Source organism: Carettochelys insculpta, chromosome 3, assembly GCF_033958435.1.
Source record: "Carettochelys insculpta isolate YL-2023 chromosome 3, ASM3395843v1, whole genome shotgun sequence".
Taxonomy (NCBI): Eukaryota; Metazoa; Chordata; order Testudines; family Carettochelyidae; genus Carettochelys; species Carettochelys insculpta.
The window spans coordinates 6,355,881-6,382,886 of NC_134139.1; the positions used below are offsets into that span (position 1 = coordinate 6,355,881).

Consider the following 27,006-nt stretch of genomic DNA (forward strand, 5'->3'; position numbering starts at 1 on the left):
ATGGGAGAAACACTGGTGACTCCATCATGTGAATTACATGGAAATTTTTTCAGTTTAAATGCATGAGTTAGTTATGATAACAAATTAAAAATTTCCCACCAACATTTGGGGACTAGATTTAATTTCCTGGAAAGTTACAAGTACATCTGTTCAGTAATATTAGAGTTTAAAGGAGTTAAAGTGACAATGGTTTTTCTTTGGAATTTCAGGGCTTGTTTATATTGTTTTAAGGATCGTGTTAATTTTCAAATGATTATTTAAATCCTTCAGTTATAGGGTGAAAAAATAACTAAGCAAAAGAGTATATGTAGATTAGTTTATAAAAGTGGAAAGTGTAATGTTGCTTGTCAGAACTATATTTAATTACAAAAGTCAACTTTTTTAATAGTCATTTGATGCCATGATCTGTATTATTCATAGAATTGTAGGGTTGGAACGGGTGAAACTCTGGAGCATAAAATTTTTAATGTTGACAGCTTTGAGGGAGGAAAAAAAAGAAAGTGCTTTGGTCAACAGACATTAAAAAATGTCAGAAGCAGAGTCTTGACACCCAGGGAGCTTAGGAACCTGCCATGGGCAGCATCTATCTGATGGCATGACTAGTAAATTTTGCAAAGAAAGGAGTTCATGTTCTGAGGACCTTAGGAGATTCATGGAAATGTTGTGTCTTCCCTGCACACATGTTTATGAAGAAAGTTGGATCTAGGTGGACATTATATGCACTTTCTCCTGTAAGAGCTGTGACTGTTCTCTGAGTTTCCCCTAGAACCCTGTAGAATCACACATTTATAAATACTCAAGGCCAATACAGAAGACATAGACTAGCATGGCTACCTCTGAAACCTGTTTCAGCAAAAAAAACGACAGGTCCAGTGGCATCTTAAAAAATAAATATTTTACTATGGCATACACTTTTGTCAGTTGTGCCTTGCTTCATCAGATGCATGGAATGAAAGCAAAAAGAAACATAATAGGGCTAAAAAGTGAGGAGCATTAGATCAGAGCTAATAGAATCAGGATGGATAAGGATGAGAAGACCAGAATACCTGAAATGGGGAAAATTACTTATTGTAATGAGAGAGCCATTCCCAGTCCCTATTCTGATTCTTTCTGATGGAGTCAAATTTGCATATGAATTCCAGCTAAGCAATTTCTTATTGCAGCTTGTTTTTAAAGTTGCCATCCTCTAGCAGAACTTAGGGAAAAAACACAGAGGCTTGTTTGAACATTTAACCAGTGATCAGTAAAGGCTGGTGGCATTGTCGTGGTGGAGGCAGGAGCTAACATCTTGATAGTTTGAGAGGACATGGGTAGGATTAGAATAAGTCATGAATAGCCTTAGAAAGGATGACAAGCAAGGTAGTGATAGAGAAGCAAAAGCCAGCAGAGGAGTGCAAAGAGAAAAGTGACTTAGTCAAAGCAATGAACTGTGAAAATAAACTTTGCAGCAATGATTTGACTTTGATGCAAGCAGGAAGAGATTTAATTTGTCAAGGCCAGAAGGTAGGATGAGAAGTCAAAGTACAAAATGAAGGCCTGGGCTAGGAATTGATTTTAACAAAGTTATGTGGGAAGATGAAGCAAGATTGAGACAGCCTGTGTCATAGGATATGCTATAATGTGTCAGAATTTAACAGCACAGTAGATTTATTTCATCATTATATGCCACTTGATTTGATTTATTTTTATACAATTTATTTCTAATATAGTATGTCTCTCTGCTTCTTGCAGGTGTTGCACTGTTGTGTTTATGGCTCAAGCACATATACACAGCAAAGCCATTACACACTGAGCCTTGCAGATCTTTCCTCTAATGACTATGATCCATTTTTGCCATTGGGAAATGTCAAGAATCCTGAGCCAGCACACACACATTCTACCGCAGATTTGGGAAATCTGCTCACTGTTGTTGAGGGTAAGTACCTCCCAGAAAATAACTTGAAGACTGCAAGGGCTTCAGCATCAACACTGTGAAGATTGAATAACCTGCTCAATTGCATTTCTTAGTTGAAAAACATGCTTGTTCAGAAAACACTGAATAATTCTATGACTATTTTATAGGGAAAATAATCAGAAAAGTAGTTGTGTTAGTCTGTATCTTCAAAAACAATAAGAAGTTCTGTGGCACCTTATAGACTAACATATTTTGGAGCATGAGCTTTCTGAGAGTGCATCTGATGGAGTGGGTCTTTGCCCACGAAAGCTTATGCTCCAAAATATCTGTTAGTCTATAAGGTGCCACAGGACTTCTTGTTGTTTTTCAGGGAAAACAATGTGATTTAATGCAGTCATCATTTGGAGTTCACTTATGTAAGCCATTTTTACTATATAAGGAGAATACCAGTGAGGAGCTAGAAAATTTCCCATGCTTCTTGATGCCTACTAAAATGTATTAAAACCAGAATTTCTTTGTAGAAAGCTAACAACTATGCATAAATTATTGCTGCAAATGCATCAAAAGAAAGCACAAAGACATCTTCAATTTGACTCCAAACATTAAATATTTACCTCAGTAACCCTCTTTGGAACGGAAAACCATCAACTAGTTAAACACATCAGGAAGTTGATGTACTATTTTGAAAAGAGAAGGCTGCTAACTCCTAATACATCTGAAATACCAAGAGAGTAAAATTTTGTCCCAGTTAAGAAGTCTAATTTGAAATTTTCATTTGGAGTATAAGAGGATCATAGTAGTGGGGTAAGGTATAAAAAACCTGTTAATTGTGCGGATGGTTTCTAAGTTAGTTTTAGTTGTTTAGTGGTGTATGACAGAGAAGATGACCTTGTCTTTTGATTGATTTAATTTGCATAAAAATTCTGAGGCTAAACTGTGTTCAGATACAAAAATATATATGAGTGTGTAGTAATAAAAGTTGACCTCTGTTATGCAACAGATTGACATTATCAAGACAGTTCTGATTCTGCCACTTGTCACAGCATTTTGAAAACTTCCTGAGGTCATTAATAGACTGCAGCTATGTATATGGAACTCTTGCAATCTCACAAGATCACTGTAAAAAAGGCAGAACCAATAATCCAGTCAGTAGAACTTAAATTCTTGGATAATAATAGACCAGTGGTTCCCAGCCTGGGGTTCGTGGACCCATGGGGGTCCACAAAAAAAAAAGGTAAATAAAAATGATCATAGAAAATAAGTTTTAAATAAATTTCAAAGTTATAATCAATCATTATTTTTAAATTAAATATCTTCCAATAAGGTTATTAACTGCTGTCTGAAAATTTGTGTTGTGGTTTCCTTTTTAATTTAATGAAGTGTACATAACAGCTAGAGTGGGCTTTGATGGGCATCTGCAAATGATTTGATGGGCATGATTGGAGGTCTGCACGAGTGAAAAGTTTGGGAGCCACTGTAATAGATTATTAATATTCATTGCCAGTGGTTCAGCTACCAGGAAGAATACAGAAGCAAATGTCACCTCTCCCATGTGCGTTTTCCATAGAGAGAAAGGCATAGATTTGATGGCATTGAGCAATTGCTTGTGGCTACGTATACAGAAATAAAACTATCAAAACAAAAAAGCAGTCAAGTAGCACTTCGAAGACTAACAAAATAATTTATTAGGTGAGCTTTCGTGGGACAGACCCACTTCTTCAGACCATAGCCATACCAGAACAGACTCGATATTTAAGGCACAGAGATCCAAGAACTGTAATCAAAGTTGACAAATCAGAAAAAAATTATCAAGGTGAGCAAATCAAAGAATAGAGGGGTGGGGGTGGGGCGTCAAGAATTAGATTAAGCCAAATATGCCAAAGAGCCCCTATAATGTCCCAGAAAATTTGCATCCCGATTCAAACCACGTGTTAATGTATCAAATTTGAATATGAAAGAGAGTTCAGCAGCTTCTCTTTCTAAAGCAGACTGAAAATTCTTCTTCAATAAGACGCAACCTCCCCCGCCCCTCTGCTCTCTGATTTGCTCACCTTGATAATTTTTTCTGATTTATTAACTTTGATTACTGTTTTTGGTTCTCTGTGCCTTAAATGTTGAGTCTGTTCTGGTCTGGCTATGGTCTGAAGAAGTGGGTCTGTCCCACGAAAGCTCACCTAATAAATTATTTTGTCAGTCTTTAAAGTGCTACTTGACTGTTTTTTTGTTTTGATTGTATATAGACTAGCACGGCTCCCTCTCTGTTATTAGAAATAAAACTGAGTGAATAAAATTAACTCCAAATAAAATCCCTTTGAGAGCTATATGGCTAGTCCATTTGTGTACCTTGGTTGAAGACTATTTCTGCTTCATAGGAAACTAAACAATTCTTCTTCGAGTGATGTCCTGTGGGTGCGCCACAGTAGGCATTGGGCGTGCTGTGTGCCACAGATTGGAGACTTTTCCTAGTAGTGTTCAATGGGGCTGTGCATGTGCGACTGCAGCAAGCACTGTTCGCGCCACTGGGAATCACATGTGCATCCCTGCTCTTCTCAGTTCCTCTGTTGCTGCCCTCAGCCACAGACGGAGTTCAGTCTCAATTTCTCTCTCTCCTCAGCCTCACTAAATCAAAAAGTATAGATTTATAGTAAATACTTCTTCCTGTTATCTCTTTAGTTAGGTGTTTTTTTCAGTGTGTGAGAAGACTTTCTTCGGTTGTTAGTTACAAATTATGTTGTACATAGTTTGCTGAAGCATCTGCTTATTTTTGTTTTACAAAAAGAAGAAGAGGTGATAGAATAATAAACACTGCTATTAACCATCAAAACAAAAAGCAGTCAAGTAGCACTTTAAAGACTAGCAAAATGGTTTATTAGGTGAGCTTTCATGGGACAGACCCACTTCTTCAGACCCTAGCGAGACCAGAACAGACTCAATATTTAAGACACAGAGAACCAAAAACAGGAAGCAAGGAGGACAAATCAGAAAAAGATAATCAAGGTGAGCAAATCAGAGAGTGGAGGGGTTGGGGGGAAGGTCAAGAGCTAGATTGAGCCAAGTATGCAGACAAGCCCCTATAGTGACTCAGAAAGTTCCCATCACGATTTAAACCATGTGTTAATGTGCTGAATTTGAATATAAAAGCTAGCTCGGCTGTTTTTCTTTCCAAAACGATGCAATAATTCCTTTTCAGTAACACACATACCTTTAGGTCATTGACAGAATGCCCCATTCTATTAAAATGTTGACTGACTGGTTTGTGGATCTGGAGTGTTTTGATGTCTGTTTTATGTCCATTGACCCTTTGTCTAAGGGAGTTAGAAGTCTGTCCAATATACAAAGCATCTGGGCATTGTTGGCACATGATGGCATATGTGATGTTAGTAGAGGAGCATGAGAAAGTGCCCGTGATTCTGTGAGTAACCTGGTTAGGTCCAGTGATGGTATTTCCAGAGAAGATATGTGGACAAAGCTGGCAGCAGGCTTTGTTGCAGGGAAAGGTTCCAGGACTGGTATTCCTGGGGTATAGACTGTGGCTGTTAAGTGAGGATCCTCATGAGGTTGGGAGGTTGTCTGTAGGAGAGAACAGGCATGTCACCCAGGGCCTTCTGGAGTGTGGCATCCTGATTAAGGATAGGTTGTAGGTCTTTAATAATTCGTTGCAGTGCCCCCAGCCAATACGGTACTGTCCCACCACAGTTCACCTGCCTCACTGGGTGCATGAGGCTTAAGGCTTCTGAACCTGACAAGTTACTGAAATTTGGGCACCAGGCAAACCAATAAGAAAATCAACAAGAAATGAGAAACATCAACAATTTAAGCTTGCTTGCTGGAATGTGCGGACCATGCTGACCGGCTTGACTGAAGATCTTCAGGCCATCAGTGACACCCGAAAGACCGCTGTCATCAACGAGGAACTGAAGAGGCTCCAAGTTGATATCGCTGCACTGCAAGAGACACGACTCACAGATTCGGGATCTCTAAAGGAAAAGGACTGCACCTTTTTCTGGCAGGGTAAAGCCCAAGAAGAACCCAGAGAGCATGGTGTTGGCTTTGCTGTCAGAAACACCCTTCTACAAATGGTGGAATTAGTCATGGGCGGATCAGAAAGACTTCTTCGGATCACGTTTCAAACTTGCGCCGGTCCCGTCCACCTGATCAGCGCTTATGCTCCAACCCTGTACGCCACACCAGAAGTAAAAGACAAGTTCTATGACGTGCTTAGTGCTGCTATAGCACAAATACCTGCTTGTGAACAACTGTACATCTTGGGTGACTTCAATGCAAGAGTTGGAGCTGATTGGGCCTCATGGCCTTCCTGCTTAGGACACTTGGGTGTGGGAAAAATGGATGACAATGGACAGCATCTCCTTGAACTGTGCACGTACCACAATCTGTGCATCACAAACGCATTCTTCCGAACGAAGCCACAGCACAGAGTGTCGTGGAGATACCCACGCTCGAAGCACTGGCATCAACTAGACGTGGTCATCACTAGGCGTAATAACCTCAAAAACGTCCTTCTGACACGCAGCTATCATAGTGCTGACTGTGATACAGATCACTCGCTAGTTTGCTCCAAGCTCAAGCTGATACCCAAGAAGCTGTACCTCTGTAAACCTGCTGGAAGGCCCCGCATTGACGCCAGAAAGGCGGCAAACTCGGAGAAAGCTGAAGAGTTCAGAGAGACCATCCAGGAAAATCTGCGCAGCGGCCCTGGGGGCACCGATGTGACATCCAAATGGCAACATCTGAGGGATACAGTTTACAACACAGCCTTGTCAGTGTTTGGAAGAGAGCTAGAAACACGAACGACTGGTTTGAAGCTAACTCCGATGAGATGATTCCAGTCATTGAAAAGAAGCGTGCTGCACTCCTGGAGTACAAACGCTCACCGAGCCAGAGTACCCAGCAAGCACTTCGAGCAGCCAGAAGAACAGTACAGCAGACAGCCAGGCACTGTGCCAACAACCACTGGCTCCAGCTATGCAGCAGCATCCAGACCTGTGCCGATTTTGGTAATCTCAGAGGAATGTACAAGGGTATGAAGAAGGCATTAGGACCCACCCAGAACAAGATGGCACCCCTGAAATCCAAATCTGGTGAAGTCATCGCTGACAAAGCCAAACAGATGGAGCTCTGGGTTGAGCACTACTCCAAGCTGTACTCACGCGAGAACGTTGTGGTTGACGCAGCCCTCGATGCCGTCGAGCTCCTACCAGTAATGGACGAACTGGATCAGGAACCGACTGTGGATGAACTGAAGAGGGCCATCGACACCATTGCTGCAGGAAAGGCCTCTGGCCAGGATGGTATACCACCAGAGGTAATCAAGTGTGCCGCGGACACACTCCTGGAACCCCTACATGAGCTACTATGCCTGTGCTGGAAAGAGGGTGAGGTTCCACAGGATATGCGCGACGCTAACATTGTAACGTTGTGTAAGAACAAAGGAGACAGAAGCGACTGCAACAACCACCATGGAATCTCCCTCCTAAGCGTCACTGGTAAACTGTTCACTTGCATCATCCTTGGCAGACTCCAGAAGATAGCTGAGAGGGTGTACCCCGAATCACAGTGTGGATTCCGTGCAGAGAGGTCTACCATTGACGTGGTCTTCTTTCTAAGGCAGCTGCAGGAGAAATGCAGGGAGCAGAGGAAGCCACTCTACATAGCCTTCATTGACCTGACCGAGGCCTTTGACTTGGTCAGCAGGGATGGTCTGTTCAAACTGCTCCACCAGATAGGCTGTCCTCCACGGTTACTCAAGATGATCCAGTCGTTCCACGAAGACATGAGAGGAGCCATCCAATATGACAACGCTTAATCGGATGCTTTCAGAATCAGGAGCGGCGTCAAACAAGGATGCGTGTTTGCGCCGACATTGTTTGGGATCTTCTTCACACTCCTCCTGAAGCATGCCTTCGGATCTTCAACAGAGGGCATCTTGCTGCACACAAGATCTGATGGGAAACTGTTTAATCTTGCAAGGCTGAAAGCTAAGTCTAAGGTGCAGGAAGTCCTCATCAGAGACATGCTGTTCGCAGACGATGCTGCTGTAGTGTCTCTCACAGAAGACCAGCTTCAAAAACTGCTGGATCAGTTCTCCAAAGCGTGCAAGGACTTTGGGCTTACCATCAGCCTAAAGAGGACAAACGTACTTGGTCAGGATGTTGCTGAATCCCCATCAATCAGCATTGACAACTATATGTTAGAGGTCGTCCACGATTTCGTTTACCTCGGGTCCACCATCGCTGACACCCTGTCGTTGGACACTGAGCTAAATAGGAGGATCAGAAAAGCGGCCACAACTCTGTCCAGACTCAGCAAGAGAGTGTGGAATAACAACAAGCTGTACACTCGCACCAAAATGCAAGTCTACAGAGCCTGCATCCTCAGCACCCTCCTTTTATGGCAGCGAGACTTGGACCCTGTATGCCTGCCAGGAAAAGAGGCTGAACGTCTTCCACTTGCGCTGCCTCAGGCGCATCCTTGGAATATCATGGAAGGACAGAGTGACCAACACCGCCGTCCTCGAGCAAGCTGGAATCCCAACCGTGCACACCCTCCTCAGGCAGCGTCGGCTCCGCTGGCTTGGCCACGTCCACAGGATGAATGATGGAAGGATTCCAAAAGACATCCTGTATGGTGAGCTAGCCTCTGGCAAAAGACCTCCCGCACACCCCCAGTTGCGCTACAAAGATGTCTGCAAGAGAGACCTCAGAGAGGTAGACATCGAGCTGGACAACTGGGAAGAACTAGCAGACAACCGCAGCAGATGGAGGCAGGGGTTACACAAGGGCCTTCAGAAGGGCGAGATGAGGATCAGACAGCTAGCAGAGGAGAAGCGAGCGCACAGAAAGCACAATAAGGACTTGCCAGACACCCACCACATCTGCAAGAGATGCAGCAAGGACTGTCACTCTTGTGTGGGTCTTCATAGTCACAGTAGACACTGTAAATGAAGCCCTCAATTGAAACTATAAAGGGCGTGATCCATAGTCTGTGCAGACTGAAGGATGCCTACTACTAGTACGTCTGAGTTGGGGGCTGTAGGTGATGACCAGTGGTGTTCTGTTCTTGGCTTTTTTGGGCCGATCTTGGAGTAGCTGGTCTCTGGGTATTCGTCTGGCCCTGTCGATTAGTTTTTTTACTTCTCCTGGTGGGTAATTCAAGTTTATGAATATTTGGTAAAGTTCTTGTAGTTTTTGGTCTCTGTCAGTTGGATCAGAGCAAATGCGATTGTACCTAAGAGCTTGACTGTATTTAATGGAATCGGGCATTCTGTCAATGACCTAAAGGTATGTGTGTTACTGAAAAGGAATTATCGCACCGTTTTGGAAAGAGAAACAGCCGAGCTGGCTTTTATATTCAAATTCAGCACATTAACACATGGTTTAAATCGTGATGGGAACTTTGAGTCACTATAGGGGCTTGTCTGCATACTTGGCTCAATCTAATTCTTGACCTTCCCCCCCACCCCTCCACTCTGTGATTTGCTCACCTTGATTATCTTTTTCTGATTTGTCCTCCTTGCTTACTGTTTTTGGTTCTCTGTGCCTTAAATATTGAGTCTGTTCTGGTCTGGCTACAGTCTGAAGAAGTGGGTCTGTCCCACGAAAGCTTGCCTAATAAACCATTTTGCTAGTCTTTGAAGTGCTACTTGACTGCTTTTTGTTTTGATAGTGTATAGACTAGCATGGCTTCCTCTTTGTTGCTATTAACCATGTCAGGATACCAAAACTGTTTGAAATGGTGTGATCCTATGCCCACCTCAGACAGGCATTCTGAATGTATATGTTGCCTCAGAGAGGCTCATGTCACACAGAAATGTTCTCAGTGTAAGAGCCTCATGGTGTGAGCCAGAAAGGACAGGGAGCTGCTTTTAAAAATACTGCTCTTTGACAAGACTCTGGAGTCAATGCCAAACTTTCAGTTTAATGTGGACAATATCCCTTCTGACAGGGACTCCACTTCCTCTTCAAAGAGGGCAAAGGCAAGGACCAAGGCTTCCCCATTACACGCCCTACCCTGGTTGAGCACCAGAGATGAACCAGGCATATCAGCATACAAAAGCCCAAGGCCTGCCTCCAGCTCTAATCGCAAAAGCCACACTTCACTTAAAGCAGTTCCATCACCTGCTATCAACGGCACTGGCAGACGAAGCTGCGGCTGCAGTGCCAAGCCTTCAGATGGCACCGGTTGAACTAGTGTTGTTACTAGTGCTGGAACAACGCATGGTGCCGCATTGTGTCTTGGCATCAGAGGGAGCAACACTGCCACCAAACTCCTGTGCAGCCATCATCCCACATCTCACTGGGGCAGCCCTCAGCACTGCCAAAGGCTAGTGCAAAAACGAACAGAGTTCCTTCATGGAACCACAACAAGATCACCAGTACAGAGCTACCACTCACCACGTATATCATACTATCACCATATGGATAGTGCAGTTGGTCACCATTCTCATTATAAGACACTGAGGTATTTCCGATTGCCTCAACCTCACTATACTGTAGTACATCAGTCTCGTTCACTCAGAGTTGCCAGACAGTTTCCAGATGGGCTAACAGCTATTATGACTGAAGAAGTGTATTCTCATTACAACACTCGTTTCTGAGTGCACCTCATGCATCTCACTCTGTCACTAGAGTGGTCCCTCTGTTATGGCACAGCACTGGCCATCTCCTATCATGTGCATCTCCTCACACCATGAAAAAGGAGGTAGAATTGCATGATACACGTGTGCCAGATGATCTTTAATCACAAATGCCTCCACACCTGCCAATGACTGAGTCTGCGTTGTCTCATGGAGAAGCAGTAACACCCATAGACCATTCTTCTCCTGACAATCTGAAACAATTCCAAGGTCTTTTTAAAGGGTGGCAGTTAGCCAGGAGATCACCTTAACAGAAATGCCAGAGAAGCAACAAAAGCATCTAAAAAACGTACAACCACCTGCAATGGCTAGTGTAGCCCTACTTCTTGATGAAGCTATAATGGAGGCAGCAGATGATGTCTGGCAAAACCCAGCCATGGCTACAGCAAGGAACAACCAGGCTGATAGAAAATATTTTGTCCTGGCAAAGGGCATGTACTTTCTATTCTTAAACCCACAGCCCAATTCTCTTGTGATAGATGCTGCCAACCAGTGAGCAAGACCATCACAATATAGAAATAACTTTCCTGATAAGGAGCATAAACACTTAATTATTTGATAGAAAGATGTGTTCATCTTTGACACTTCAGTTACACATAGCTAACTACACAGTGCTTGTAGCTAAACATAACTTGGATAATTACTCTGAACTCTCTCAACGGATTCATCATCTTCCTGAAGACAAGAGACCTATCCTTAAATCTGTCGTTCAGGAAGGTTACAGTGCATCTAAAACAGCACTGCAGATGGAACTAGATTCAGCTGACATGGCAGCCATAGCCATAGTGACAGCCATTGTTATGAGATGGTCCTCATGGCTGCAAGTAGAAGGTGTCCCAAAAGAACTCCAGGTGAATGTAGAGGACTTACCATTTGATAAAATCAAGTTCTTCTTCAGGTGCCCTGTAGGTGCTCCACGTACGTCTTGTGGTGCCCCTGCACTACCAATTGGAGAGGTTTTAAGAGAGCAGTGCCCTGTTGTGCCATGCATGCACGCTAAGTGTCTCGCACCCCGGTCGCTCTGGGGAGTGCTCACGCAGCGCGAACGTTCCCTCAGTTCCTTTTCTCCTGTCCCTGGTTCAGACGAAGATCAGAGCAACTCTGTGTTCCTGACAGGGAACTTGGGATTTTTTGTACCCGTTTACCTTATGAATTTGGTCTTTAGATCATATTACATATCTTTTACCTTTAAAAAAAAAAGCAGCAGCTGCCACAGTGGCGTTTTCCCCGACCGCGAATATTTTTTCTTATCATCATTCCAGACTCTCCTCACTCTAAGAAATGTGACACTTACAGAGCATCGATGTCCACATCTGATGGACATTCTTCATGTTCTAAGTGCTTAGAAGACGCACACATGACTGATAAATGCCTACATTGTCTCAATATGCAGGCAAGAGCGAAGAAAGACCATGGTATACAGCTGAAGCCAATGCTCTGGGAAAAGTCTCTTCTTCCACCAAGGGACAAACTAGACAAAATGCAGGTGCCTGAAAAGCCCTCTGTCAGGTTGGCTCCATCACCACACAAGGGCTCACAAGCTGCTACAGCTTCTCTGTCACTCAGTATGAACACTGCCCAGAGTCCCACATTTCCCGAAGCCATCAGGGTCTGGCACCGCAGAGGCACACAGGTCTGCCGCTAGCAGATTGGCTGAGGCAGAGACCAGAGTAGCTACAATAGATGGCACTACTGAGTCATTGGCTTCAAAGAAGCTACATATGCCTCCACCACTAGCTCCATCACATTCCCCTTCTGTGCCTGAACAAGGGATGCAACAACACAAGAAGGCTCAGTGTAAAACAAGACATTTAAAAAAATCTGCTCAGCCCAACGTAGCTGCAACTACTGCCTCACCATATGCCTCAGCGCAGGGTCTTACTAACACACCACACAATGCCCTGCCTTCACCTACACCATTATTCCCCAGATCTGATTATGGCACTGGACACAGAAGCAGGCACTCATCATCTCATTTATCTCCTTCTCCTACACAGGCTTCATGGCACTCATACAGGGACCAGCACCCTCTGTGAGCAAATCAGCCATGGCTTTATCCCCTTCACCAATTTCCACCACAGTGGGGCCCTTGGGATGCATGGCAGGGTTATAGATAACATGCTTCTCACATTTACCATTCTGGATACTCTACATCTCAATAACAACACGCTACCAGGCATGCTCTGACTACCTCACCAAACTCCTCACCTGCCCACCTGTCTTCAGTAATCTCCCAAGAAGGTTCCACTGGGTGATGGGACTTACCTCATTCAGACTCTGAGTACTCCTCACATGAACCTAGATGCTCACATGATGAGGCACTATTCTCTCTGTCTCCACCAGGAGATGATCTAAAACAATTTCAAGAGCTATTTAAACAGGTAGCTCAGGCACAACACATCACATTACAAGAGGTTCAGGACAAACAATATAAACTATTAAGCATACTACAACCCACAGCATCTTCAAAGATAGCACTAACTATCAATGAAGCTATTCTCAAACCCTCAGAGGCTCTTTGGCACAACCCAGCTTCTGTGGCACCCACTAATCACAGGGCAGACGAGAAATACTTTGTCCCTGTGAAAGATTTGGATTTCCTTTACGCGCATCCACAACCAAATTCACTAGTTGTGGATTCAGTGAAACATAATGCAAAACCCCCACAGTTTAAATCTACCCTCACCAACAAAGAGCATAAGTATCTGGACACTTCTGGGTGTACCGTATATTTGTCTGCTACACTTCAATTCTGCATATCAAAGTACACATCCCTCCTAGTTAGTTGTGACCACATCAATTATGTGAAGTTGCAGGATTTCATGCCGGATCTCCCTGACAATAAGAAGCCACTCCATTCCATGGTCAAGGGGGGCTTGACGATAACTAAAACTGCACTCTAGGGGGCTACGGTCATCACAGACACTGTGGCTAGAGCCACAACCATAGTAATGCATAGGACTGCATGGTTACAATCATCAGGGATCCCAAGGGAACTTCAAATGAAGGTGGAAGATTTCCCCTGCGATAGGAAACAGCTTTTTGCCACTAGCACAGATGGGATCCTGCATTCCATAAAAGACTCTTGAACAACGCTTTATACATTGGGGATGTATATCCCACCTAACAAAAAATGCAAATTTACATCAAACCGAAGGCCTAGAGTTTACAACTATAACTACTATAGACAACACCAGAGGCCGCATGACAACAGGTCTAAACAACGCTCAGACAGGAGATCCCAACAAAACTGCTCCTCTGTGAACCATCCTAACTCTCATAAACAACAAATTTGAAGCTTTGGTCGGGGGTCTGAGTGACCACCCCTTACTGCCAATGTAGCCAAAGGCAATTTTCCATCACTGCCTGAGAACTTTTTACTACCAGTGGACCCAAATCACAACAGATGAATGGGTCCTGGAAATTATCACATCAGGCTGTACTATCCCCTTCCTATCCATACCTGCTATCTATCCCCCTTCACTGTCCCTTTTCAGGGACCCATCTCATGAGCTCCTATTGCAAGAGGAGGTGCAGAAGCTGCTCACCTTAGGAGCAGTAGAAGCTGTCCCCAGAGAATATCAGGGCAAGGAGTTTTACTCCAATCATTTCCTTATAGACAAGAAAACGGGGATGGAGACCTATCTTAAATCTCAGGAATCTGAACAAGTTTATTTGTAACATGAAGTTCAGAATGGTAAACTTGGCAACCATCATACCAGCATTGGACAAAAGGGATTGGTTCTCAGCCCTCGACCTCCAGGACACTTATTTCCATGTGTCTATCCACCCATCCCACAGACGGTTCCTTAGATTTGTCACAGGTCATGAATATTTCCAGTACAGTGTCCTCCCTTTTGGTCCCTCCACAGCACCTTGGGTATTATATAAAATTCTTTCTGTAGTCATAGCATTTCTCAAAAGATAAAACATCATAATCTTCCCTTATCTAGATGACTGTCTCGTCAAGGGCCCTACCTACCAACAAACTATTATCATGACAAGTACCTCCAGAGAATGTTTCTCCTAACCAGGTCTTCTAAGCAACACACACAAATCCATCATACAGCCCACACAAAACAGAATTCACTGGGGCAGTCCTAAACCCTATCACAGCAAGAGCTTACCTGCCACTACCAAGGTTCCAATCTATCTGCGATCTCTTTCACCTGATAATGCAGGCGCCCTTCTTGGCAACCAGAACATGTCTCCAGCTACTGGGGCATATGGCAGCGAAGACATTTGTAGTTCAGTTTGCAAGGTTACATATGTGTTGTCTGCAACATTGGCTTGCACTCGATTACATACCTGCACAACACAATCTCAAGAAGCAATCCATACTTCCCCCATGAGTAGTACAATGCCTGGAATGGTGGATGTCCCCTGCCAGTCTACTTGCTGGTATACCCTTCTATCAACCAGACCGTTCTGTGACCATAACGACATGTGTAACTCAGGGGTTTGGGGAGCCCACAGTGGCATGGCATCAATACAGGGAACATGGTCTCAGTGAGAGAGGCATTTCCACATCAAGATCCTAGAGCTCAGGGCAATTCACAGGGTCTGCACCCACTTCATTACAGTGATAAGAGGCAGAATTATCTCTGTCCTCATGGACAACACACCCTCTATGTTTTATCTCAACCAACGGGGGGCGGGGAGGGAGTGCCCAGTCACACTGGCTATGTGCAGAAGCTCTCAAATTCTGGAACTGGAGCATCAAGAATCAAGTAACCCCCAACATCAATGTACACACCAGGGCAATCGAATGTCAGAGCAGACAGGCTGAGCAGCTACTTCTCAGATCAACGTGAGTGAGAGATGAACACCAACAGTCTCCTCTCAGTCCTCTGTAAATGGGGTTCTCCAGCTATAGACCTCTTTGCAACACTTCACAAACAAAATGTCCCAGATTTTGCTCTGGAGCTGGGGGAGGCAAGAGATAACTAGAGGAGGTATTTACCATTTGCTGGACAGGTCCTCTCCTCTACTCTTTCCCTCCTATTCCACTTATAGCCAGGGTGATCAATAAAATCCCTTCAAACAGGGCCATGGTGATCCTAATAGCTCCAGCCCTGGCTAAGACAACCTTGCTTCCCCTATTTACAATATCTGTCAATAGATCAGCCAATCCCTCTGCCTATGGTTCTGAATCTCCTAACAGAGCACCAGGAAAGAACATGCCACCTCAACATAAGGACCATGAAGCTCATAGCATGCTTCTTCGCGGTTCCAGAATGAGGAACTCACCTTCTCAGCCGGGGTCAAACAAGACCTTCTAAACAGCTATCATCCTTCTATGAGAGGCATAGATCAAAGTAAATGGACACATTTTCAACAATGGTGAATGACGCGCAATTTACACCCCAGTGTCATCCCTGTACCTGCTTTGCTTGACTACATTATGTACCTCAGTGGCATGGGCCACTCTATCAGCTCCATCAGAGCACATCTGATGGCAGTTTCAGCCTTCTATGATTCTCTGAAGGACTGCTCCATCTTCACACATCCCATGGTAAAACACTTCCTCAGTCTTGTCCTAGATGCGCTTACCAGACCACCTTTTGAGGCTTTAGCTACTGCATCACCACAGTATCTATCAATGAAGTTCTTTTTTTTCCCCAGTAGTGATAACATCTGCTAGGAGGGTAGGAGGAATTTCTGCCCTCATGGCAGAACCGCCTTTCACAATTTTTACTAAAGATAAGGTGATACTCAGACCCCAGGCAAAGTTCCTTCCAAATGTTATAACCGACTTTCACGTGAATGAACCCATTTACCTTCCTATATATTACTCTAAACCACATAAGTCTTCCAAGGAGGCAATGCTACACACTCTTCATGCAAAACAGGCATTTGCTTTCTACCTTAACAGGACCAAAGAAACTAGGAAATCCAATAGACTCTTAGTGGCATGGTTGGGCCTCACACGGGAACAGCTGTTTCAGCACAGCACCTATCCAAGTGGATTGCAGAATCAGTACATACTGCATACCAACTCAGGCAAACAGCTGCAACAATCTGTTAGGGCCCACTCCACATGAGCATTGGCTGCAATGATGGCCTTCCTGAATAATGTTTCCTTATCTGCAGGGTGGCCACATGGTCCTCATTTCATACCTTTGCTCAGAATTATGCATTGCAGAAAGGGTCATTACCTACCACAGCATTGTCAGATGCAGTCCCTCCTGATCTCACGTAGGTGACTCCTTAGCAGTACCTGTTTGAAGAAGGTGGGTATTGGAGTCTCTAAGTGAAGCACCCACAGGACACTTGAAGAAACAGGGGAAGGTACCCCCATACAGTAATGATTGTTCTTCAAGATGTGTTCCTGTGGGCACTCCACCACCTCCCCTCCCCCGTGTTTGGATTCTACATGTTCATGACACACTATGCAATACAGTCACACTCAGACAAAGATATGACAGTAACTAAAGCAGAACTGTCTTCAGTAGTTGCACCAACTCAAAACCTATTGTCTTATTTGGGGGCACTGCTCGACAGTCACCTACCGTGGAACACCCACGGGGACATCACTCGAAGAAGAAAGAGAAGTTACTCACTTTGTGCTGTAACAATGGTTCTTTGAGCTGTGTGTCCCTGTGGGTGCTCCATATCTCACCCTCCTACCCTCTGCTCGGTGCCATGTATGTATGACCCCTTTTCATCCCAAGAGACAGTGGTTGAAGGAGCAGTGAGGATTTCTTGGCAGTGTTTGAATCTGCAGCTTCTCTCATGGCTTATCCATGTAATATTGTGTTTTCATGGTTGATTGTGATAACTGCATGTTAGTCTAATTCTGAATTCTTGAGTCTGAGAGCTTTTCCTTCTAAGATGAAGTTCTTTTGCGTGGCTTGCACATATACTATCAAAGGATGATGTGCCCTGTTGTAGCAGTCGTCACCAGGTATTTCAATCTGATGATGTAGATTCCCAGGATTTTGGATCGATACTGAATTTTTTTCATGGTGTTTTTACATGTAGCCTTGAACCTTATCTTTGGTCTTCCTCTTGTTCTCAATCCACATGACAATTCACTGAAGAGGATTTCTTGGGGAAGGTCTTCATCACCCATTCTTCTCACATGACCAAGCCAACGTAGTCTTCTGCTGTTGAGGGTCACTATGAGTCTGGGTATGCCATATCTTGACATGACATCTGCATTTGAAACTTTATCTTGCCAGTTGATATTCATAATTTGCAGAGGCACCAAAGATGGAAGCTGTTCAATTTTTTTCTCCTGGTTCAAGTAGGTGGTCCATGCCTCAGGACCATATAGCAGGATGCTCAATACACATGCCTGGTAGATTAGTATCTTTGTTTGCACTGTCAGCTTAGGATTGTTCCGTACATGTTTCATAAGTCTGCCAAAAATAGTAGCTGCCTTCCCGATTCTGATGTTCCGTTCTTTGTCCATGGATAGGTTTGTGGTCACAGTAGATCCCAGGTAACAGAATTATTAAACCACATCTAATGGGCTGTTATCCAGAATGACAGTGAGTTGCTGAGGAATACCTTGAGTGAGTACAACAGTTTTCTTCATGCTTATGTCAAGGGAAAACAACGTGCAGGCTCTGGACAGAGAATCCATCAGTGACTGTAGCATATCTACATTATGAGTGACAAGAGCTGCATCATCTGTGAAGAGGAGTTCCCTAATGAGGACTTTCTGACCTTAGTTTTGGCCTGGAGTCTTGTCAGGTTGTAGAGAGAGCCATCTAATCTTGTGTGGGGAAATACATCGCTGCATGAGTTTTGAAATGCACAATTTAGTAGAACTGAAAAGAATATGCCAAAGAGGGAAGGGGCAAGAACACACCCTTGTTTGATTTCACTCTTCATTGCAGATGGTTCCAGTGTAGACCCATCATATTGCACTGTTGCTTTCATTCTTTTCACGAAAGGATGTTATGAGCTTGAGTAGGGTCGGTAGGCAACAAACCTTGATTAATACTCTGTATAGTCCTAATCTTTTGACTGTGCCAAACGCCTTTAAGTCCACAAATGCTATGAACAATGGCTTTCCCCGTTCTCTGCATTTTTCCTGTAGTTGTAGAAGTGAGAAAATTATGTCTATTGTTTGACCTGCCAGCCCTGAAGCCACATTGTGTTTCTGGATAGACTTGATCTGTGATTTTTTGTAGGCATTTGAGAATGACACGGGCAAATGCTTTGCCTGTGCTGCTCAGTAATAAGATGCCTGTGTAGTCGTTGCAGTCACCCTTGCTGCCTTTGTTTTTTTAGAGAGTGATGTTTGCAATCTTCATGTAATGTGGGACATCACCTGCTCTCCAACATTTTAGGAGTAAATCATAGAGGAACGGGAAGGGGAAGGGGAAGAGCACAGCCTTATTTACCTCCAGGACTTCAGCTGGAATTCTGTTGTTTCCTGGTGCGTTGCCACTGGAGAGAGCATCAAGACCTTGAGAAAGTTCCTCCTCTGTAAGCTCTGCAGCTAGCTCAGACATTTTTGGAAGGGTGTTGGGATGAGGTTGTCAAGTTCAAGTTGTATTGTATGCCCGTGGGGAAAAAAGACTTGAGTAGTGTTCCACCTACCTGGATATCTGCAGTTTTTTGTCTGTGATCACTTGTCTATTTAAATGCTTCAATGGGGCGACTTTGGTAATGTTTAGTCAGAGTGCTTTCTTCAATCCGTCATACATAGACTCTGACATCCCCATTAGATTCTGACTAAGGCTCACATCCCCCTGTCTGGTCTAACTTGTTTTTTCCTCTTTCATTAAGTACTGTTGATACTGGGCCATTTCCACCTTGCTGAATAGACCTTGTCAGCTCTGGCCCTCCCTCTTACTGGGACCACACTCTTTAAATACCCCTCTTATGCTCCAAAATACCTGTTAGTCTATAAGGTGTCACAAGACTTCTTGTTGTTCTCGAAGCTACAGACTAACACGGCTACCTCTCTGATACTTGCCATCATACATAGTTTTCAAATCAGGCGCCTTTTGAATGTTAGAACATAGATCGGCCCAATACTTGCTTGCGCACTACCTGAATTCTCTCTACAGATCTTACATGTCGAAGTTGAGATCTAGATACATAGTTAGGGCACCAGTGAAGTAAGCCGGGAGCATGTGCAGTTGGCACATGCTGCAGTCATGCAGGCACAGCCCCACTGAATGCTGCTAGGAAAAGTCTCTGATCTGTGGTGCAGGACAAGCCCAACACCTACTGTGGAGCACCAATGCAATGACACATCTCAAAGAGCCCTCAGTGCTGCATGAAGGGAGTAATTTCTCTGTGTGTAGTCATCAGCGATTTGATGTTGATGGCATAAGATGAAAACTCTCCAAACAGCAATGACTCTTTACTTTTTAGTAAAATTGACTTTAACCTTGTAAATAATCGTACTAGAACCGTTTGAGAGCAGAACTGGACCTTATCTGGCTTACTGTTTTATGTATCTTAGGCAATATAATTAATTCAAGTCTTAGATTAAACATAACTACCATAGTTCAGTATTATACTAAAACTTTATATAAATCATTTCACAAAAAATATTTGTACACAGGATTCAGAAACATATATTCAGTGCAAGGATGTGCAAAACAATATTTGACTTTCTGTGCTTTTTGAAATACAGTTTTCTGTATTTCAGACAAATAAATTTTCATCACTACAGCTTGTTTTCTTTCCCTTGTACCTGCTTTTTTAGTTTTACAAAAAGGTTAGAGGCATTAAAACCAATTGCTCTGCACACACTTCTTGTTGAGTGGGTACATATTGTGAAGAGCAGAAAGATAAAAATATGTGGGAGAGATTTGTCATTTTAGGCAGAACAAAATGTTTCTCATCTTGGATATGTTTGTGCCTTATACGTTCTTCTGTTATACTGTCCTGCTATTTTCAAACCAGTGTTCAAAAGAGATTGTTCCTGCTTTTTATTTCTTATGTTATTTACATATGCTTTTTACGTATCACATTATTCATCACTCATTATAGCTGGCTACAACAATACAATAGGTTTAACCAGGTCAGAGAAAAGAGGAGATACATGACAGTCACAGCTGCTATAGTAGCAAGAGGCATTGGAGAAGCAGTACCAAGTGTGTATTTTTTATGCAAAATACAATAATAGTGCAGGCAAAAAGCAGATTACTAATTTTCCAAATTAACTATCCATAAGAATTAAAATAAGTAAAATACAAAAAGTTAATCATTACAAGATCAATCAAAATGTCTAAATCTTTGTTTGTCTCTTCCAATTCTCTAATATTCTCAGCACCCACAAGGAAATTAAGACATAGTCCCCAACAATTTGGAAACCTGACAGCTTGAAATCATAGTCACAATTTTAATCTTACTGTCAACCTCAAAATTAGAAATATTAAATGTATTTATTCTAAAAGACAAACTATGCAGGAAACTGGACATTTTTTTCTCCCTTTTGGTTGGCTCTTCTGGGTTTGGATGGTTGTGTTTGTCATATAACGAGCAAGCACCTGAGTTATACCTGTCCTCTTCAACTCTCTTCTGCTTGGCCCTTCAGCTTCTAACCTTGTGTTTACCCTAATGACAGCCTAATGACAACACATCTCACTTGGACAAAATACCTGTGTGTGAGTACTCCCTGCTTAGCTTGAGAGGGGAGTATGTAGGTTCCAGAGTCTCTGTACCCTTCAGCACTTCTCCTTAGAGATTATAAGTGTTTTCTTCTCTTTGAGAGCAGTCAGCATGAAATTACTCAATAATAATCATAACAAAACCAAAGTTTATTAAAAATAGAAACAGAGTACAGAAAGAGAAACAGTTTACTTAACGCATCCAGATTTCCAGATCTCATAAAATAGATAAGGCATTAAAACACGAGAGCAGAAATGTAACATTTTAAAGACTAACAAAATGATTTATTCTGTGATGAGCTTTCATGGGACAGACCCACTTCATCAGATAAGGCATTTTCAGCTTAGTTGCGGCTTGTGAAAGCGTTCTCTTCCCGCTAACCACTTTGGTCCTTGGATCAGCACTGCTCTGCTTAATGTCACTACGAAGGTCTTTGATCCATATCAGCTATCTCCACTTTCCAAACCAGTTTGCTCCACCTCAGTCACACACACAGTAGGGTCCCAGATTCGTGTCTCATCTGGCAGGTCACCCACTGAGAAGAGATATGACTAGTGAACAATAAAAGCTTAATGACCCTGGAAAGGTATTTGTAGAGTGCGTTGCGTCTTAAAACTTCGGCTCTGAACATGGTGCTGTAAGAAAAGTGCCAAAAAGCATTTATTTTCTGAAAGTGTCACAGACCAAACTACTCAAAGGGGAAATATTCAGAAGTGGGAGTATTCAGAGGCACCACTATTGAAGAGCAAGTTGCCGATAAGTAACATCTCTGGTTGAATCTACTTTAGGAAATAATGTCCAATTGAATAAAGTTGACTTTTTAATCCTACATTTTATAAAGCCGAATTTGAGTGTCCTAAACTGCTCACAAAGTTGATTTAGTGTGTCCCCACAAGTTTGCCTAAGTCCAGCTTTGGAAGCAATGCATTGTGGGCCCCCATCTGACAGTTCCTGCAGACCTGTTGCATTTTGGGATTTTGTGCCAGTGTCTTGCAGGGATAACAAAGTTGCCACAAGTGGTTCTGGGTTTCTGATGTTTTCATCCCAGAATGCATTTCCTGCACATCTTGCTTCCTGCTGAGAACAGATGGAATTTTCTCACACTTTTATGTTGATTGCTATAAAACATTAGAAACACTAACATGGATCATGAAATGCTTCAAAGTTCGATGCAGTGTGTTGTGATCACTTCCCACGCTGCAGTGCAGTAGATTTTGAATGTACTGTTCATGCAATATCAGCTCATTGATGCTGGGAGCACTGATGCACATGAAGATCTGGAGAGTAGCACCACAGAGTTGCTGGAGGCACTGCACAGCATGGAGCAAAGCTTCTGGAGCAGGAAAACTATTTCGGACTGGTGAGATTGCCTCATTTTGCAGTCATGGGATGATCAGCAGTGGCTGCAAAACTTCCACATGTGTGAGGCAGCTTTCACAGAACTTTATGAAATGCTGTCTCCCACCCTGAACCACAATGATACTAGAAGGAGATCTGCTTTGACGGTGGAGAAGCATGTGGCAATTACTCTGTGGAAGTTTGCAAAGCCAGACAGTTGCTGGTCAGTAGCAAATCAGTTTGGTGTAGGCAAATCTATGCAGTGGAGGCTGTTGTCTTCCTGGGAGCCAAGGTGATCAATAAGCTTGTCGTACAAAAGACTGTGACTTTGGGGAAGGTGCAGGAGATATTGGGCAGATATGATGCCATGGGGATCCCTATCTGTAGTGGGGCCATAGATGAAACACACATCCCTATACTGGCATCAGACCACAAGGCCTCAGAGTACACTAACTGCAAAGGGTACTTCTGTATGGTGTTACAGACTTTGGTGGATCACAAAGGTTATTTCACTGACCTCAATGTGGGATGGTCAGGAAGTGTGCATGACATGCAAATCTTTAGGAATTCTGGTCTTTTTACAAGGCTTTGGAGTGGAACTTTCTACCCAGACCAGAAAACTATCACTGAAGGCAAGGAAATACCCATAGTGTTTCTTGGTGACCCTGCTTACCCCTTATTTCCTTGGCTCATAAAGCCCTACGTAGGCACCCTGGACTCCACTAAGGAGCTCTTCAACTACGGGCTGAGGAGATGCAGAATGGTGGTAGAATGTGCCTTTGGCCATCTAAAAGCCAGGTTCAGGTGCCTTCTGACTCACCTAAACCTCAATGAAGAAAACACTACCCTTTTCACTGGGGCCTCCTGTATTCTTCATAACATTTGCGAGGCGAGCGGGGAGATTTTCATGCCAGCGTGGGAGTCAGAGGCAGAGATCCTGGCCAGAATTATCAGAAACCAACTCCAAGGGAAAACAAGAAAGTCCAGAAAGAGGCAGTGAGGATAAGGGATACCTTGAAAACCAAGTTTGAGTGAGCATGAAGGGCTCTTAACTGGCATTCCCCACCACCATCCAAGCTGTTTCCTTGCCCTCCCCCATCACCATCTACCCAACTTCAATGCATGTTAACTGATAAACAAAACTCTTTTTCCAGATTACAGTGTTTTTATTTAGGGGGGCCTAATGGCAGAGTGGTGGGCATAGGCAAAGTGTTAGGATAATAAGATCATGGTTCATTGTATGTTAGTCTTCTGCTGGGGGGTGATTTCTTGGGGCTACATAGCAGGCCTCTCCATAGCCTTCTCTTCATTGTTCTGGGTCCCTGATGAGAGGAAGGGGCAGAATGTGCAGAGCGAGGAGGTGTGGAAAGGAGGGGGCATACATTGGAGGTGGGGTGCAGAGGCCTGAGCAGATAAATGGATTGATTGGGTTGATGAAGGTCTAAAATGCTGGTGCCTGGAGTGGCAAAGGAATACAGGGCCCTCAGAAGGGGAGGGTAATGTTTATGGATAGGGTGGCATATAATGGGGCATGAGTTGGATGGATGGGGTTCAGAGTTTACTAATTTGGATTTCTCAAGCACTGCTTGAATTAACGCAGAGTTTGCTGATTGAGGAATCTCAATCAGTGCCTCAATTAACACAATCTGCCTGTTCCTTGTTGACAGGACTGATACATTAATACCGCATGACACAGACTATCCAGTAAGTTCTTGGATTGCATTGGAGACAATGTTTTATTCCAAAAGGTTGAAAAAGCTATGGGGGGGGAGCTGTTCTTGATTTGATTTTAACAAATAGGGAGGAGTTGGTAGAGAACTTGAAAGTGGAAGGCAGCTTGAGTGAAAGTGATCATGAAATCATAGAGTTCACAATTCTAAGGAAGGGAAGAAGGGAGAACAGGAACATAGAGATAATGGATTTCAGCAGGGCAGATTCTGGTAAACTCAGAGAGCTGGTAGATGAGGTCCCATGGGAAGCAAAACTGAGGGGAAAAACAGCTGAGGAGACTTAGCAGTTTTTCTAAGGGACATTATTAAGGGCTCAAAAGCAAGCTATCCTGCTGCATAGGAAAGAGAGAAAATATGGCAAAAGACCACCTTGGCTTAGCCAGGAGATCTTACATGATCTCAAAATGAAAAAGGAATTGCAAAAAAAAAATGGAAACAAGGACAAATTATAAAGGATGACTATAGGCAAACAACACAAGAATGCAGGAGCAAGATTAGAAAGACTAAGGCACAAAATGAGCTCAGATTAGCTACAGGCATAAAGGGAAACAAGAAGGCTTTTTATAAATATATTAGAAACAAAAGGAAGACCAGGGACAGGATAGTGCCATTGCTCAGTGAGGAGGGAGAAACAGTAACAGGGAACTTGCAAATGGCAGAGATGCTTAATGGCTTCTTTGTTTTGGTCTTCGCTGAGAAGTCTGATGAAGGAATGCTCAACATAGTGAATACTAGTGGGAAAGGGGTAGGGTTAGAAGTTGAAATAAAAAAAAAAGAACAAGTTAAAAATGAGTTTGAAAAATTAGATGTCTGCAAGTCACCAGGGCCTGATGAAATGCATCCTAGAATACTCAAGGGACTGATAGAGGAGATATCTGAGCCTTTATCTATCATCTTTGGAAAATCATGGGAGACAGGAGAGATTCCAGAAGACTGGAAAAGGGCAAATATAGTGCCTATCTATAAAAAGGGGAATAAGAATAACCCAGGAAACTACAGGCCAGTCAGCTTAATTTCTGTACCAGGAAAGTTAATGGAGCAGGTAATTAAAGAAATCATCTGCAAGCACTTGGAAGGTGATAGGGAACTGCCAGCATGCATTTGTAAAGAACAAATCATGTAAACTAATCTGATAGCTTTCTTTGATAGGATAACAAGCCTTGTGGATAGGGGAGGAGTGGTAGACGTGGTATACCTAGACTTTAGTAAAGCATTTGATACGGTCTCACATGATATTCTTATCAAAAAACTAGGCAAATACAATTTAGATGAGGCTATTATAAGGTGGGTGCATAACTGGCTGTATAACTGTACTCAGAGTAGTTCTTAATGGTTCTCAATCCTGCTGAAAAAGTATAACAAGTGGGGTTCCACAGGGGTCTGTGTTAGGACAGGTTCTGTTCAATGTCTTCATCAACTATTTAGATATTGGCATATTTAGATATTGGTACACTTATTAAGTTTGCAGATGATCCCAAGCTGGAAGGGGTTGCAACTGCTTTGGAGGATAGGGTCATAATTCAAAATGATCTGGATAAATTGGAGAAATGGTCTGAGGTTAACAGGATGAAGTTTGGTAAGGACAAATGCAAAGTGCTCCACTTGGGAAGGAACAATCAGTTTCACACATACAGAATGGGAAGAGACTGTCTAGGAACGACTACAGCAGAAAGGGATCTAGGGGTTATAGTGGACCACAAGCTAAATATGAGTCAACAGTGTGATGCTGTTGCAAAAAAAGCAAACATGATTCTGGGATGCATTAACAGGTGTGTTGTGAACAAGACAAGAGAAGTCATTCTTCCGCTCTACTCTGCGCTGGATAGGCCTCAGCTGAAGTATTGTGTCCAGTTCTGGGCAATGCAGTTCAAGAAAGATGTGGAGAAATTCGAGAGGGTCCAGAAAAGATCGACAAGAATGATTAAAGGTCTAGAGAATGTGACCTATGAAGAAAGGCTGAAAGAACTGGGCTTGTTTAGTTTGGAAAAGAGAAGATTGAGGGGAGACATGATAGTGGTTTTCAGGTATCTAAAAGGGTGTCATAAGGAGTAAGGAGAAAACTTCTTCTTTTTGGCCTCTGAGGATAGAACAAGACGCAATGGACTTAAACTGCAGCAAGGGTGGTTTAGGTTGGATATTAGGAAAAAGTTCCTAACTGTCAGGGTGGTCAAACAGTGGAATAAATTGCCAAGGGAGATTGTGGAATCTCCATCGCTGGAGATATTTAAGATCAGGTTAGACAGATGTCTATCAGGGATGGTTTAGACAGAACTTGGTCCTGCCATTGGGGTAGGAGGCTGGACTTGATGGCCTCTCCAGGTCCCTTCCAGTCCTAGTATTCTATGATTCTGTGATTCATTTGTGCTTGACAGGCCATCATATTTTAACTCCAGTCACTCAGCTCAACTTTTTCCTTTGTTACAATGTAAAAATAACTCTCCAATATTTCATGCCAGGACTACTTCCTCCTCCACATTTGGGGCAACCTTGTAAGGGTGGTAGTTGGGCATTTGCTGCATCTTGCAAGGTCACTTCCTCAGAAAATAAATGTAGAAAGACTAATGGCATAGGCAATAGCAACATTTTTATCTTTACACAGAACAATGAGCATAGTGACAGGATGAATGGCTGGCTGTCTCTGTGGAAGAACGTATTGCAAGTGCAAGGTCATACTGGTGACTTTTAAGGCTGAAGAATGCATGATTCAAAACAGATCAGTTTAAGCTCTTCTGCAGCTGAGGTTTATCTTCAACACCAAAGTAAGATATCTTTGGTTCACGGGGGAAAAAAAAATTGCTGCAGTTTCA

The 27,006-nt window shown here is 43.2% G+C and overlaps 1 protein-coding gene across 3 annotated transcripts in view; it reads left to right on the forward strand.

Annotated features, from left to right (window-relative positions):
* RALGAPA2 (Ral GTPase activating protein catalytic subunit alpha 2) overlaps window positions 1–27,006 on the forward strand; it is a 377,942-nt gene that overhangs the window by 210,018 nt on the left and 140,918 nt on the right. For all 3 annotated transcript variants that reach the window (XM_074989296.1, XM_074989298.1, XM_074989297.1), the window contains one exon: window positions 1,732–1,915. In XM_074989296.1, coding sequence (XP_074845397.1) covers window positions 1,732–1,915 — 184 coding nt within the window. The remainder of the gene's footprint in view (window positions 1–1,731; window positions 1,916–27,006) is intronic.